Source organism: Rhinoraja longicauda, chromosome 23, assembly GCF_053455715.1.
Source record: "Rhinoraja longicauda isolate Sanriku21f chromosome 23, sRhiLon1.1, whole genome shotgun sequence".
Taxonomy (NCBI): Eukaryota; Metazoa; Chordata; class Chondrichthyes; order Rajiformes; family Arhynchobatidae; genus Rhinoraja; species Rhinoraja longicauda.
The window spans coordinates 24,000,012-24,017,546 of record NC_135975.1 but is presented as its reverse complement, the minus strand read 5'-3'; the positions used below and the strand labels follow the sequence as shown (position 1 = coordinate 24,017,546).

The following is a 17,535-nucleotide window of genomic DNA, read 5'->3' as shown; positions in this document are numbered from 1 at the left end:
AATAACATTTCATGTTACTTCCCGTCTGCCATCAGGGACTTGTTACACCTGGGGGAAAGGAGCATTCCGGACCTTTCAGGATGATTTTTTCCACTTCGGATCAAAGTGCAACTTTGTTCTGACTCGTCTATGCAGGGGCACTGGAGAAGATTTTAACATACAGATCCGCAGAGGATTGAATGGCGATCTGGAACATGTACACATGCAAATTGAAGGCGTCTCTGTTGCTATAGAAAATAAAACAATTACAGTGAAAGATATGAGGTAAGTTGTGCTCACATCGTCATTTACCCTATTTTAAATCAAAGAGTTTTGTTTGTGATGTGAACATTGTGCTTGAATTTCTTGTGAACAATGAGGTCAGGAGAGCTGTTTCAACATGGGCTGGGCAAGATATAAATTTTCACTGAGATAAATGTAAAGCAATTCAAGTGGAACTAAACCAAAAACAAAAATGAATGATCGGTCATGGATATCATCCAAATTAATTGCAGAGAAGGCCTATTGGATTTGTTTATACTGTGCCAGATTCTTTTCCAGATCCAAATAAGTTAATGATTGCACATTTTTCTTTTGTAGAATACAATTGCCCTATGATGATAAAATCATCACTGTGCAGAAACATGGAAATTACATACGATTTTCAAACAGGAAGCACACGATTGCTCTGAACTGGAATAAACGTGATTCGTTGTGGGTAAGATAAAGATTGGAATTTTCATCGTGGATTATGGAGTCAGGCCCTTTGGCCAAACCTGTCCATGCCAACCTAGATGCCCCATTTAAGCTAGTTCCCATTTGCCCATATTTGACCCATATCTATTTGCACATGTACCAGTGTAAATGTCTTTTAATATCTACTTTCCGACTTCTGATGTATCGCAACTTGCAACATTTGACAAGAACTCTGTATATTATCTTTCTCATTTGGCCATTCTCATGCTTGAGTATAAATGATGAGGGTAGAAATTATTTGAGACGGGTAGGCCTGGGTTTATTTTCTCATCCGAACAAAAGCTGCACAACAGTCAGGCAAACCACAGTGGAGGTTATTGGGTGATTCCAATGTCAGCCACAATTGCTGATTACACAGCATTAAGGAACAAAGACTGATTTCATCACAGAATTGATATGGAAATATCTATCACTAACTACATTTTGCCATTAGAAAAATTACCCTACTTTTATTGAGAATAGTTGCACCAGTTTCGGTTCCCTCTCCAGATTTGTTTTTTGGAGAAAGTTGACTTTATAGATATAGACACTTTCTCAGTCACATTCCCCTTTATCATCTTAATAGAAACATAGAAACATAGAAAATAGGTGCAGGAGGAGGCCATTTTCCCCTTCGAGCCAGCACTGCCATTCATTGTGATCATGGCTGTAAGGGGTTTCTGCGCCGAGCTTTCGCCCGACCTAAGGTCCCCGTGCCTTGCTCTGATCCCTTGACCAGGCCGTGCACACTGGTTCCCCGTGAGTGGTTCGACCCACTCACCCCTTACGGTTCTAGACATTGGACTTAGATGCAGGAGCTCTTATAGTGCAGAAAAATTCCACCAGACCAGATTTTAAAACCAGGGTTTAAATGAAAAGACTTTTATTCAGCGCTTGGGACTATTGTCCATGAATACTTATACAGTTCTATAAGATATGTCTATAAAACACATACCGAATCACATGAATACTTATAACTATGAATCATAAAACACACACAGTTCTACAAGACATATACACGACTGTAAGATGGGGAACGTACGACACATCGCAAAATTGACCAACACATATTTTAATACACACCCAACGTTTATTCACAACCACCCTCCCCTCTACACTAAACTATGTCCAGGATATGTAGGATTTGGAGTACATGCTCACCATGGGGCTATTACTGGGGTTACTGGCTGTTCGTTTTGCAGTATTTCTTCTCGAGTTGCGTGCCTGTTCCTCTCTCTTGCATCCGTTCTTCTTGCCTGTCGTTTCTTCCTCCTGCATTCGTTTGACTTCCTTCTGACTTGCTTCCTTGCATCCGTTTTCTTGCCTGCTTGTGTTCCTTGCAGGTTTTCTTCTTGAGTTTAAAACCCAAAAGTCATGGCCAGTTATACTATTCTGACCCGTCCTATCTCCCGCCAGATCTTGGAATCTCTTTGTTTAAAAAGATATGTATGAGTTTTCTTCTGATCTGCCTTATGTTCGGGGATACCGGGGATGGCCAGACGGTGTTAATTGGTATTTCGTTGTGAGGTGATGGGTGTTAACTGGTTTCCCATCACCTACCAGGTAGTTTTCTATGGGCTATGGTGCCCCCTCACCGAGATGAACTGTTTAGGTCGGCTTGGGGCATTGTGAGTATGCTGATGTCAGCGCCCCAGTGTCTGGACTCCGACCTGGTTTCGTAGGTTTCTGCATGGCCAATACCCATCCTTTGTTCTGGCCGTGGCTTTGCAGAAACCTAGAGACTGGGTTGTAAGGTTTTTACTTTTTGTGGCTGGTCACGAGGTCCTGCGGCCATTTTAGGACCCACGGATTGTGACATCCTTTGTTAATCTGACCGCAGCCTTTCTCCGCTATCAGCCCCAGTCTCTCGTTTAAAATGTCCAAACTGCAGCTCTTTTGTTTGGTGTTGCTTTCCAAATGAGGGAAAACTTCTCAAATCTTACATGGCTGATCATCTCCTATAAGTAACCTGTGCCTACCTTCCCCCATATCCCTTGATTCCACTAGCCCCTAGAGCTCTATCTAACTCTCTTCTAAATTCATCCAGTGAATTGGCCTCCACTGCCTTCTGTGGCAGAGAATTCCACAAATTCACAACTCTTTGAAAGTTTCTTCTCACCTCAGTTTTAAATGGCCTCCCCTTTATTCTGAGACTGTGTCCCCTGGTTCTGGACTCCCCCAACATTGGGAACATTTTTCCTGCATCTAGCTTGTCTGATCCTTTTATAATTTTATATGTCTTTGTAAGATCCCCTCTCATCCTTCTAAACTCCGTTAAATACAAGCCTAGTCTTTTCAATCTTTCCTCATATGACAGTCCCTCCATCCCAGGGATTAACCTCGAGAACCTACGCTGCACTGCCTCAATAGCAAGGACATCCTTCCTCAAATTAGGGGACTAATCTTTTGGATTAACCTGCCATGAGGGATTTTATCAAATGCAGCACTAAAATCTATGTGGACGACTCCCACTGTCCTACCCTCATTAATTATGTTTAGTTTCATCATCAACTTTATCATTAGGCAATTATTTAAATTTAGATGCAGGCCACCAGTACTTAAGGTGGTCTATTTTGGTAAATACAAATAGGAGTTCATTCACAAATTTCCAGAAGGATATCAGTTGCCATAAGATATACGTAACATATTCAAAATCTTACTGTTTATTTACAGGTAACCTTGGATACCAAATATAAAAACAAGACATGTGGTCTATGTGGGAATTTTCAAGAACAACTTGGAATCAATTCTGGTAATTAAAGCCGTTTAGATGTTACAGAGTAGAACCATATTTTCGCACTGCGCACAAATCTCTTGTGATGGTATAATCACGAGCAGAGATCATGGTATCACTATGAGTTGTACTGATGTTACTGCTGGGGATTGTTCATGAGTTGTAGAATTATTTGGTACACATTCATTCAAATGAGAACCATTCTTCTGAATACCTGTTCTAATGTACATTGCTAGCAGAAATCATTTTTTTAAATACAAGGACAGCTTTGTAAACAAGCAGTAATGTCCACAGAACACAGGCTACTGCTACTCATGGGGTGTGATTTGCATCAGCCAAATCCTTGAAAAGTTGATATGCTTTGAGTTTGGAGAGATTTTACTGGTCTCCAAGTGTATGTCTACTAGTCGTGATGAATAAAGGCCATTTATATCCACCAGCTTCAGCCTCTCATTGACTCAGTTCAGCCACAACATCTTGGCCCTGGAGATGCTCTCTGGAGAATCTCCCCAAACTGAATTCCCAATAATCCCAACAGTTCAAAAATCTAATGATGGATGTATTATTTCAATTAAATATGTGAATACAAAGAACAGTACAGCACAATAATGGGCTATTCAGCCCACAATGTCTGTGCTGAACATGAAGCCAAGACCAACTCTTACCTGCCTTCACATAATCCATAACCCTCCATTCCTTACATATCCATATGCCAATCCAAAAGTCTCTTATACGCCACTATCGTATCTGCCTCAACCACCATCCCTAGCAGAATACTCCAGGTACTCTCCATTCACTTTGTAAAACACATGCCCCGCACATCTCCTTTAAACTTTGCCCCTCTCACCTTAAAGCTATGCCTTCCAGTATTTGATTTTCCATTCTGGGGAAAAGGGTCTGACTGTCTATCCTATCTATGCCTTGATATAGATAATTTTGTAAACTTCTATCAGGTCTCCCCACAACCTCCAGTGTTCCAGAGAAAGCAATCCAAGTCTGCTCAACTGCTCCCTGTAGCTAATACCCCCTAAACCAGGGTTCATTCTGGTAAACCTCTGCTGTACCCTTTCCAATGCCTCCATTTCATTCCAACAATGTGGCGACCAGAGCTATAACCAATCAATAATGGGTTATTATTAATTTCATTAGGGTGAACAAAAGTCAATTTACAGGGAAATTTTGCTTTAAGAACTTAATCAAAGAGAAAACAATGTGGCACTAAATCTTTTCAGGAATGAAATCTACTTCTGCACTTTGAACAAAAAGCACACTGGAGCAATCCAGTACAATTACAGTGTGGGCTGCTAACCTGTACAGAACCCATTATGAGAATGGATATAGAATTGATGATGGACACAAGCTGATATAATACCATTGTATTTTTTAATGATGGTAAATGATGGTACATGCCGGTTCAGTATACTGGTACCTATCAAAATTTAAAAGCTAATTTTTCAAATTCAATTTTATTAAAATGTTAAATTTTTAACATGTGTGGATTTTAAACCTTTTATCAAATTTTAGTTTATCAAATTAGAATTTGATAGATCACAAAATCAAAAGAGAATTGGTGGAAAAAAATTGTTGATAAATGTAGCTTAATTTTTTAATTTATAGGCGTCTCTTTGAATACCGGCACCTCTTTGTCTACAAAAAAACCCCATCCAATAGTATAATATGGTGACACTGTTCTAATGAGGAATGAGCAGTGTTAGATAGTTTCATATATTTTATAAATGATTAAATAAAAATAATTAGCAAACATTTCCCAAATATAACATTACTGTTTGGGTTTTAGAGATCTGTAGTAGGTGGCATCTCATTGTATGTTTCACTCCTTGATTTGCACAGCTTCTACTGATGCTTTATACAACATCATGGTTGCCAATCAGCTGGATGTTCTGGGAAATGTGTGCACTAATGAAAGGCCTACAGATTCAACATGCACAGCAGTTGATGTAAGGTTTGATAATCAATTCAGTGGTGATATACATTTGCTTACAGAAATGCTAATTTATTTTCATTTCTGACTGTTTCTAATTCTGAATATGAATATAATAGAGTGAATGATCAGCAGTTTGATCAGCAATATGGATATGAATGATTCAAGTAGAATTTAATAACAAATTGGCAATTTTCATAGTTATTCCATATGATGCTTGCCAGACCTTGAAGAGCCAAGGAATAGTTTCACTGTCCTGATTTATTTTGCTGATTGTATGCCTCCTTGTCACCTTCAGATAATAATGAACCATTCCACATTTCCTATCATCATCTGCTTTGAACTATCATTTTCACATCGTATCCCCTCCATATATCTGGACTCTCTCTCTCCTGACTCTCAGTCTGAAGAAGGGTCTCGACCCGAAACTCCACCCATTCCTTCTCTCCAGAGATGCTGCCTGTCCTGCTGAGTTACCCCAGCATTTTGTGTCTATTTTCAAGGAATATTTGGTAGGCGGGTCAACAGCTGGAAGGTACAATAGCACTCAAGGCCTAAGGCACCATACCACGATGCTACGATGATCATGGAATAATGTCAGCAGAAATTTGAAATAAAAAGGTGTGCGCATATAAGGAGAGTGGACTGACACCCATACAATTAGCTGTAAAATCAAAGCAATGGCTAGGAGGTGTGCAAAGACACAGAAAAACAGCTGGTTTACAGCATAATCGACCACGACAACTCTAGGGAATAACTGTCGCCAACAAAATCCTGAGTCACAGACTCAGAAAAAAACGTCAAGTCGAACCCCCACCAGGTTAATTTGAGCATCTAATAGCTAAATCGCTAAGTAGGTTTTCAAAGCTCCTTTCCCACTCTGAAGATGGTGATTTATGAACTAAAAGACTGTGTAAACAATGAGACTTGTTTGGAAACTGCATCAGGAATCTTTGAGTTGTTTTGATCTAATTGCAATTAATAAACTAGTGTCATTAGTTGGCAAAGTTATTGCGGGTATGTTTTATCCAGCACTTAATTAGCATCAGCACAAAGATCCTATTTCAAAGTAATGGTTTGTTGTTAGCGGGAACGTAGCAAATCACTGCAATACAGTAAAATAATATTGCTCATAAAGATAACGTGCTGGTGAAGTCTTTCTTATACTGACTGGAAGGGACCATTTCAATGCCACTGAATGCTGAAGCCACACAGTTACAGTTGACAGTTACAGTTTGTGCATTATGATTCTCTCTAATGCTTTTCACTTTCAGAGCTGCCTGCACCCCATATCAATGTATTTTTCCACATGCCTTACGAAACATTCCTTTAATATCGGGTACCTGGATTTATGTCAAAGGGATGTCTGTGATTGTGTTAATCAGCAAGAGTGTGCATGTGCCACTTTAGAAGAACTATCAAGGCAATGTACAAATCTCCCAGAAACAAGGTAATGAATTCATTAAATTATCAATACATTTTTTTTTAAAACTGAGAATAGGATCATTATAATGGCCATCACTGTGCACTGAGAATGTTGTTACTCTTGTCAGAATTGGTGAAATCTTTGATGGCAGAGTCACGAGTGGTCCTGTCCCCATTTCCAGCTTTCATTCCCCCACTACAATCAGTCCGTTGATAGGTCCCAACCTGAACTGTTGCCTATCCATGTTCTCCAGAAATGCTGCCTGACCCGTTGAGTCACTCCAGCATCTGGTGTAGCAAGTGTGGGACCTGCCTGAAATCTGGGCAATAGTCACTTCCTTAAATTTATTCACTGCAGATTTTCTTTCTTAGATTTATACGTGAACTAATCATGTAAATTGAAAGAAATAATGAATTTCTAAATATAAAAGTCGCTTCTACTGCACATCTCGTTTATTCAAGACCTCTATTATTTACAGTGCTCCTGAAAACATCTTGGGACAAATTTGGAAACGCTGGAGATCAAAAGTTCCCTGTGGTAAGAAATAAACCAGTAAGCATGTAATGCAAATGGTGAGGCTTAATCCTGTCCTTGAATCATTCTGAGAGTTACAATAAATGTTTTCTTTGTTTAATCAGGAAGCCCTCTTTGTGCTGAAAATCAAATCTACAAGGAATGCGGTGCACTCTGTGTCCCCACTTGCTCTGACCCGGAAACACAGCAGCAATGCGACAAGTGTGTGAACACTTGCGAATGTCCTGAAGGTAACAACACAAGCAAAGCAGCAGTCAGCCACTCATGACCGTGTACAAATCACATGCCCTATTGAGGGACCACTCCCTTTTTAGAGGTCTTGTTCTTTGGTCCATTTGTCTGTTTTGGTAGCTAGCAAGGTCTGGCAAAAATACATAATCACTCAAAATAGATTGGACTGTGGCGAAGAAACTAAAATTCTCTTGTAGTTTTGATCAATTGTTAAATCTTTCAAATCTCCTCTCTATTGTAACAACAGCAACTGTTTCCATCATTATCGGTCTAAATTAAAGTCACATTCTTTGTTATAGAGAGATGTACTTATAGGCTTATGTTATCCTACCTCAGGCACTGTCCTTGATGATATAAGAGGCATAGGCAGGTGTATCAACAAAATTGAATGTCCTTGTGAATATGATGGAGTGATTTATGAACCTGGACAACTGAGAAACACTTCTTGTCATTCATGGTAAAGATATCACATACTCAGTCTTTTGATATAAAATATTGAATTATTTGGTGGTCTTTTATAATGGTTTAATTTTTCTTGTTAGTATTTGTGGAAGTGGAATGTGGGACTGCTCAGATATCAACTGCCCGGGAAGATGCAAAGTTGAAGAAGGAGCTCACTTTACAACATTTGATAATACGCATTACATAATGAAAGGAGATTGCTCTTACTATGCTGTTTTTGTAAGTACATGCGCTATTAGGGAGAGAATCAAATAAATCAAGAGTGAGACATGCCTCAGGAATGCTGGTTATAACATCCTTTTGCATATCCATATTTTTGTACATACACATTTTTGACACGAGGAAAGTGTGTTGTCTCAGACCGACTTAAGAACATCCTCGTGAGGAAAGGTGAACAGCCAGTTGTATGTGCATGTAGGCACAAATGATGTGGGGAAGAAGAGGAAGGAGATTCTACAATTTGAATATAGAGAACTAGGCATAGCTGAAAAGCAGGGCTTCTAGGGTGGTTATCTCTGGGTTGCTTCCAGTACCTCATGCTAGTGAGTGTAGGAATAGGGAGATAGGGGATCTGAATGTGTTGCTGAGGATTTGGTGCAGAGGGCAGGGATTTAGATGTCTCGATCACTGGAATCTCTTCTGGGCCAGGGATGACCTGTATGAAAGGGACGGGCTGCGCCTTTATTGGAAGGAGACCGACATTCTGGCAGGCAGGTTTACTAGTGCTACACTGATGGGTTTATACTAAATAGTGGGGGGGTGGAGTCAACAACGTGGAAGCATATGCGTGCAGCTAACGGGAAAGAGGGTGTAGGAAAGGTCACGGTTAAACTAATAAGGCAGGGGGATGGGAACCAATGCAAGGAGGGCCATAAAAGGAGGACAGAAGCAAAAGGTAGAAGGGAGCAAAGAAAAACAAACTTGAAAGCTTTGTGCCTTGATGCGAGCAGCATTCGTAATAAGGTGGATGAATTGAATGTGCAGTTAGTCGTTAACGAATACTTGGAATTACGGAGACATGGCTCCAGGGTGACCAAGGCTGGGAGCTAAACATGCAGGGGTATTCGATATTCAGGAAGGATAGACAGAAAGGAAGAGGAGGGGGGATGGCATCGCTGGATAAAGAGGAGATTAATGCAATAGCAAGGAGAGACATTAGCTTGGATGATATAGAATCGGTATGGGTAGAACTGCTAAATAGCCATGGGCAGAAAACACTTGTTGGAGTTGTATACAGACCACCAAATAGCAGTAGGGAGGTTGGGGATAGCATCAAGCAGGAAATTAGGGATGCAAGTAGCAAAGGTACAACAGTTATCATGGGTGACTTTAATCTAAATAGAGAATCATTGGTGATCATTTTCCAATGTTCAATAGATTCAGGATCAGTTCCTGTGGATTGGAGGGTAGCTAATGTTATCCCACTTTTCAAGAAAGGAGCGAGAGAGAAAATGGGGAATTATAGGTGACCGCACCTGGAGTATTGTGTGCAATTTTGGTCTCCGAATTTGAGGAAGGACATTATTGCTATTGAGGGAGTGCAACGTAGGTTCACCAGGTTAATTCCCGGGATGGCGGTACTGACATCTGATCAAAGAATGGGTCGACTGGGCTTGTATTCACTGGAATTTAGAAGGATGGGAGGGGATCTTATAGAAACATATAAAATTCTTAAAGGATTGTACAGGCTGGATGCAGGAAAAATGTTCCGATGTTAGGGGAGTCCAGAACCAGAGGTTACAATTTAGGAATATGAGGTCGGCCATTTAGGACTGAGAGCAGTTGCTATACCGAGTTGTGATACATCTGGATATGATGCTTTCTAAAGTGCATCTGTAGAAGTTGGTAAGAGTCATTACTCTTACCAGGTTTTTGAACTTGAAGGAGAATTTCCTTCACATTGTGATGGGCTAAGTAGGGTGAGAGATGGTTGAAAGAAGCATTACATCAACAAAGAGCAGTTGAGACAGATGGCCTGTTTCATTTTAATTAATATCTGACTAAATGTAGAAAGTTTAATTACTTATTTTCTGGCAATTGTGCTTTTATTTATTTTATAAAAGTGAGGAAAATGAGTTATAAGGTATAACATTCATATAAATTCAATCAAGTTGCTGAATCTCAGGTTAGTTCAGATGTTGGTGTCATGTCAGTTTGACAGTGTACAGCTTTTTGCATTTTATAATTTTTGTATACAACAGACCAACACATGGAAGGTAATCATTGAAGCGAGGCCATGTCAACTTGCATTTAAAGAGACGTGTCTAGACCGTGTGGTGCTCACCAAACAGCAGGTGAGAATATAGAATGTTATTTATTCAGACCCTTTCTGTAAGTGATGTGCTCCAGCCAGAAGTAATACCAGAAATGTTCCTTGCTTTTCTCTTGTGTATAGATGAAGTATGAATTCGCTAATGATGGGAACATTTATTCTGAAGGGCACAAAATTGGGCTTCCCTTTAGAACAGGTAAGAGAGAAAATTCATGTTCCATCTACTAAGTAAAGAACAGCCAAGCTAACTTGAATTTATTTTTATTTCTACAGTTGATATCGTAATATTTCGGCAGTCGTCCATATTCCTTCAAGTGGCCACTCAATTTGGGCTGAAAATGCAAGTGCAGACGTCTCCCATCATGCAGCTTTACATCTCACTGCCTGAATTTCTGCAGGGTCACACAAAAGGTGATGAGTCTAACACTTACAAAAAACACCTGACTGCTTGATCAATTCAGAAAACTAATGCCTGCAGCACACATGGAAAGAGCCCTGCGCTGATATGGATTTATACTATTCATATCTCCCTTTTGATTCTGCATTCATGCATAATGATCAGTCTGTTCTGCCACGTTCTCTCACACTAACATTATATTTTCCTCAATACTTTCAGCTAGTTTGGATTGATTTGCACAATGTGTAAATCAAGAACTATTGGCCTTTATTGTGATAATTGCAGGTGTAATGATTACTTAATCTACATTTTATGAACAGTAAATTGGTGTTTTAATGCACCGTGTTGTGCCCCTTTGAACTAAGCCACTCGGAAGCTGAAGCTGGTTGATATAAATTCTTTGTTCGTCAATAGAAGCAGACATTCTCCAGGTGACCCTCTCGGTAGAATCTTTAAACTCAAAGTATATCGAGTTCACATATGTTTTAAACACAAATACAACAATAAATGATTAACGACAATTTCAATGGCACACAAAGACAGCAATAAATAATTACATTGTCAATAGCGATCAATATCTATTACGCTTTAACAATTTGAGTTTACACAAGTAACTTTGCAGAATTATATGTCTGTAATGGGAGGTATTACAAAATGCTGGAGTAACTCAGCAGGTCAGGCAGCATCTTGGAGAGGAGGAATGGGTGACATTTCGGGTCGAGACCCTTCTTCAGACTGAAGAAGGGTCTCGACCCGAAACGTCACCCATTCCTTCGTCACCAGCAGCCCAATATTAGTGTTGACTCACTTGTGCACACGAATACCCCAATTATTGACAGACAGACAAATATACCCATGACCATGTTTGATGTGCCGAGTGACAAATAAATCTGATCTGGAAGCTGTTGTGTGAAATAATTTAAACTGAAGGTTTCTGGTTTGATGAAGGACAATTAACATACCTCATTATAGTGCTGGAATAACTCAGCGGGTCAGGCAGCATCTCTGGAGAAAAAGGATGGGTGACATTTCTGGTCGGAACCCTTCTTCAGACCGAAAGTAGAGGGGAGGGAACTGGAAGTAGGAAAAGGCCAGAACAAATCAGGGCTGGCAACAGAAATGTCATTGTCTTACATTCTGCTGATGAATATGAGAATAATAATAATAATAATAATAATAATAATGCATTACATTTGTATAGCACTTTTCTAAAAACTCAAAGACGCTTAACAGGGTAAATAAAACATAGAAAGAAAAAAAAAGAAGAAAAAAAATGAGTTATGGTCATGTGAGTAGACAGGTAGTCTGTTTGCAAAACTGTCCTTTTAATTTCAAAGTGATTACTGCTTTTAATGTGCATTAGAACAGATATTCTGAAGACTGGTTCTTGTTTCAAATCAACAGCTGCTACTTCCATACTGCATGTTACAAATTCATGCAAATTGAATTATCAAAGATCTAAAAGTACCAGAAAGAAAACAAACATATTTATATTTAATATATCAATCCTTATAATGCCTTTGTATTTTTTTACATATGTTGGAAACCAAATAGACTATTTGCTGAAAATCTCAGAATATCTGAGAGATAATGACCAGATTATTTCTTTTACTTTAAAAAAAATTTTGTTGGCTGAAAAATAAACGTTGACCAGGATGCCTAAAATCTTGCTGTTCTCTTTGAAAAAGCACCATGAAATTGTTTGCTTTTACTGAATATCCTTTCTTTTAACATCTCGGTTAAATACGCCACCTTTTGTGGTCCTCATACTGTAGCACAGAATTCATAACTCAAGAGCAAGTGACCTTTCAACGAAGTCATAAATCATTAGTGCCAACAGCAAGCGGTACAATTTAATGTTACGCTCACGTTAGCATGGAATAAGATTGAAAGACATATTAGTGTATTGTTCTAACAATATATATTTTCTATTTCACAGGTCTTTGTGGCACCTTTAATGACAATGCAAACGATGACTTCCTAGCTGCATATAACATTGTGGAAAATTCTCCTCTTATTTTTGCCAAATCTTGGGAAGTTGAAGAAAACTGCCCTCCACCAAAATCACTTGACCCGTGCATTAGTTCAGAAAATGGTAATGTAACAAAGGTCATTGAGTTTAATAACAGAAGCAGTTCTACTAAGTGTTAAACCCCTGTCCCACTTAGGCGATCTTTTAGGCGACTACAGGCGACTAGGCTGTCGCCACATGGTCGCCGGGGTGTCGCCTGTATGGTCATGAGTATTCTCCAAAGAGTTGTAGCGTCTTTCTGATCGCCGCTGGATTTTCAGAATGTTGAACATTTTTCGGCAACGGTGGGTTTGAAGCCAATGAGCTTAGTTTAACATCTCCTGATGTAGGTGCTGTCGTATGTTGTCGCCAGGTGATGTAGGCAGTCGCTGGTGCTAACTTTGGTGAATTCCATTGGCGACTACCTATGTCAACCTATGTTAATTGGCATCAAAACGGAGGCCAAAATGACGTGAATAGTGTTCAGTTGTCTTCAGTTGTCGCCGACAGCGTCGTAGCTTGTCGTAGCTTATCGCTGGTAGGTGGACGTAGGATGACTTCGGCTGTCGTAGGTTGTCGCCTGTGTGGTCGTAGGTTGTCATAGGTGCAGTCGTAGGTGGACTTCATATCCGCGACGATTAGGTCGCCGGTTGTCAGCAGTTTGCCGTAGCTTGACGTCGACTAGGTAGTAGGTTGTTGTAGCTTGTCGTAGACATTGTCGTAGGGGGGTCCAGTCGCCGGTTTTTCAGCAACCTGCTAGAACTTTGACAGTCACCGGCAGTCGCCTAAAAAATTGCCTCAGTGGGACAGGCCCTTTATATTGTTCAAATAGTGCTGGTCAATTTCTCTCTCCCACACTGAAGTTTAAGAATTCTACTGCCACCTAGAGTTCTAGCCAGACACTGACAAGCCTTGCCTGGAACGGTACTTAAAAACATCACCCTTTCCATATTTAGTTCACAACATCCTCTATCTCTCTCACTGAACTATTGGCATCATCTTTTTCTTTCATATTACTTTCTGGTTGATTAGTTTAGGGGATGTTTCATCTAAATCAGATTAAATATTCCCCCCTCCAAACAGGACAAGATCAAAGCCACACAATCATTTCTTGCAGATGGACGGATACTAACAATAAATAGTTTGAATAAAAAAAACAACAATAATTATATCCCACCTTTCTAACATTTTGTAGCAAATATGGAAAATAGAAATTAGCTGGTGAGGAAGATTATTCTTAATGTCATTCACTATCTGTGAATTATTGCATAAGGAATATGCTACATTACATCATTCTATCACAGAATATGTAAGTATCTTTGACCAAATTATTTCCAGTAATTGAAAATGAATAAACAAAATTTGCAGATTAAATTCCAATTTAATATGATTAAAAAACATATTTTCAAATCAATCATACAAATGGGCCAATTGAAGATTACTTTAAACCAAATTCTCAATATCCTCTGGGATATAATTTCCCATGAACTAAGAAACACGAGATTAACAGAGACTGGTTATGGTGAACATCTGCACCTGCCAATGCATAATTACAGCTACAGGGTGATTCTCCCTCCAAGATGAAAATAACTTGACTTCCACCCAACACCTTTGCATAGCAACATAGCTAAAATAAAGAAGCTTTTTGATCCCATCATTCTACAGCACTCCAAATTTGTGTCCAAGTAGGTGGTACTATCTTACCTTTGATCACGGTGATCACCATGATCACGGTGAATGGCGGTGCTGGTTCGAAGGGCTGAATGGCCTACTCCTGCACCTACTGTCTATTGTCTTTTGTCTATTATTTTGAATAAATGCATTCAAACTGAACGTCTTATTAATAAAATTTGAGGGGGGTGGGGAGAAACATTTAAATTTTAGCCTAAATTTTTAGAAAACGTTTTAGCCTAAGATGCATTGGGGCCAGAGGGGGTCACTTTGGTGGTTTCACCAAGAGCCACCTCTATTATTAATTCAGCATGGTAATATTCTCGCATGCCTGGTGGCTGGACAGTACGAGATAGAAACTACTTTGTACGGTGTGTAAGTGACCACATCACTGAAACATAGCCCAACATTTTCCACATATTGGATTTAGACTCAGCTGGAATGAGCCTATTGAGACTTCAGACTTTGAGTCCATGCCATTTTTTCTGTTATTATTAGTTTTGAACAAGTACAGAGATGCTGGAAAAACTAGGTAGTTAGAAGTGAACAAATTATATTCTGCAACGGTGAAAGACAATCTTCCCCTACCCTTCCACCTACATTCCTTCCTCTAGCTTCACAATTCACAACTCTTCAATCATTTTGTCACATACTTGTCTTTTCCTCTCTGGCCTTTGTCCACCATCTGCCTATCAACCCCCCCCCCCCCCCCCCCCCCCTCTCACCTGTGTCCACATTATTTGCAAGGTAGACACAAAATATTGGAGTAACTCAGCGGGACAAGCAGCATCTCTGGAGAGAAGGAATGGGCGACGTTTCGGGTCGAGACCCTTCTTCAGACTGATATCTGGGGAGGGGGCGGGACAAAGATAGAATGTAGTCGGAGACAGGAAGACTAGTGGGAGAACTGGGAAGGGGGAGGGAATGGAGAGAGAGGGATAGCAAGGGCTACTTGAAGTTAGAGAAGTCAATGTTCCTACCGCTAGGGTGTACGCTACCCAAGTAAAATATCAGGTGCTGTTGCTCCAATTTGCGCTGGGCCTCACTCTGACAATGGAGGAGGCCCAGGACAGAAAGGAATTGGGAGTAGGGGATAGAGCCTTTACAGGAAGCAGGGTGGGAAGAAGTGTAGTCTAGCTATGGGAGTCAGTAGGTTTGTAGTAGATGTCTGTCAAAAGTCTGTCTCCTGTGATGGAGACGGTGAGATCCAGAAACGGTTTGCAAGGCTTTGTCCTGCTCCTCTACTCTTCCAGCTTTCTCCCCCACCTCACAATCAATCTGAAGAGGGTTCCAGACCTGAAACATCACCGGCATTTATTCTCCAGAGAATGTGCCTGACCGGAGGAGTTACTCCAGTATTTTGTGTTTATTTCTGTAAAGCAGCATCTTGTTTCTACATTTATTATTAAATTTGTCTTGCAGAACAATATGCCAAACAGCACTGTTCCGTCCTAAAGGATCCAACAGGTCCCCTTTCGATGTGTCACACCACTGTGGGTTATGCACAATATTATCAGGTAAGATTCTTATGTAAGAAGTAATATCTGGGAAACTAGACAATGTCAGAACTCATCTGACTGTGAAACTAGTGATCAAACCCCAACTCCCTATTCATCAGCAGTTCCATACTTACCTGTTAAGGGTCAATGGGTGTTACCGATCACAGCAAATGAATCCCATCACAAAGGAAAGAATCCAAACCAAATTTACAAATTAAAACACGGTTGAAGCCATTATATACCTGTATGTCTGTGTGTGATGATTTCAATAACATAACATAACATAACAGAACTTTATTGTCATTCGGTATAAATACCGAACGAAATTTCAGCAGTCACAAGACACAGCAAAAAAGAAAAGAACACAGGACACACGACCCCAACACAAACATCCATCACAGTGACTCCAAACACCCCTTCACTGTGATGGAAGGCAACAAAACTTCCACTCTCTTCCCCCCGCACCCACGGACAGGCAGCTCGACTCCTACCGAGGCAAACGACACGCACAGCCCCCGCAAGGGGATGGAAGGCCCCGCGGCCGAGCCGCCCCGGGCACCGAAACGTCCCGCGGCCGCACCGGGCGATGTTAAGTCCAGCGGCCGAGCCGCGCCGGTTGATGGAAGGCCCCGCGGCCGCTGCCAAGTCCCGCGGCCGAGCCGCATCGGGCACTGAAACGTCCCGCAGCCGAGCCGCACCGGGCACTGAAACGTCCCGCAGCCGAGCCGCACCGGGCACTGAAACGTCCCGCAGCCGAGCCGCACCGGGCACTGAAACGTCCTGCAGCCGAGCCGCACCAGGCACTGAAACGTCCCGCAGCCGAGCCGCACCGTGCACTGAAACGTCCCGCAGCCGAGCCGCACCGGGAACTGAAACGTCCCGCAGCCGAGCCGCACCCGGCACTGAAACGTCCCGCAACCGAGCCGCACCGGGCACTGAAACGTCCCGCGGCCGAGCCGCGCCGGCGATGTTAAGTCCCGCAGCCGAGCCGCGCCGGCGATGTTAAGTCCCGCAGCCGAGCCGCGCCGGGCGATGGAAGGCCCCGCGGCCGCGCCGGGCGCTGAACCGTTCCGCGGCCGAGCCGCACCGGGCGATGGAAGGCCCCACGGCCGCTGCTAAGTCCCGCGGCCGAGCTGCGCCCCGGGGAAGAGACCTAATAAAAGAAAGGTTTTCCCCCCACCCGCACCCCCACACATACACAGCCAAAAACAGAAACAAAAACCATCCCAACACCGACACAAACAAAAAAAAGAAAAAAAGACAAACAGACTGCCAGAGAGCCGCAGCCGTTAGGCGCAGCCACACGTGACCAGGCAGCATTGATGGGTAATTGAGCGGGGTTAGTCGAGTATCTTCAACTTGGGCCATAGCATTCCAAAATGAGTGAACAACCAGCAATAGCTATTATTGTTCATAGGGATGTTAATGGGCATGCCTCTGCATAAAATCGGTTACTTTTGTGTTACTGCATGTGTTGTTAAATAGGGAACAGCAGTAATATATTATTAAGATCTATGTTTGACACACACACACGCGCGCACACATATATATCACACACACATACATACGTACATAAATATATAAATACTTACCTTCACACACACACATATATATATATATATATATATACTTACCTTCACAC

At 41.3% G+C, this 17,535-nt stretch overlaps 1 protein-coding gene across 1 annotated transcript in view; it reads left to right on the top strand.

Moving 5' to 3' along the window:
- Positions 1–259: 259 nt before the first annotated feature.
- The window catches only part of LOC144604788 (uncharacterized), a 54,643-nt gene continuing 37,367 nt past the window's right edge, over positions 260–17,535 (top strand). Inside the window, exons 1-14 of the mRNA XM_078419446.1 lie at positions 260–264; positions 580–697; positions 3,388–3,466; positions 5,300–5,406; positions 6,665–6,840; positions 7,295–7,353; positions 7,455–7,580; positions 7,918–8,038; positions 8,124–8,262; positions 10,245–10,337; positions 10,439–10,511; positions 10,589–10,726; positions 12,652–12,807; positions 15,817–15,911. Of these exons, the coding sequence (XP_078275572.1) occupies positions 260–264; positions 580–697; positions 3,388–3,466; positions 5,300–5,406; positions 6,665–6,840; positions 7,295–7,353; positions 7,455–7,580; positions 7,918–8,038; positions 8,124–8,262; positions 10,245–10,337; positions 10,439–10,511; positions 10,589–10,726; positions 12,652–12,807; positions 15,817–15,911 (1,485 nt within the window). The remainder of the gene's footprint in view (positions 265–579; positions 698–3,387; positions 3,467–5,299; positions 5,407–6,664; positions 6,841–7,294; positions 7,354–7,454; positions 7,581–7,917; positions 8,039–8,123; positions 8,263–10,244; positions 10,338–10,438; positions 10,512–10,588; positions 10,727–12,651; positions 12,808–15,816; positions 15,912–17,535) is intronic.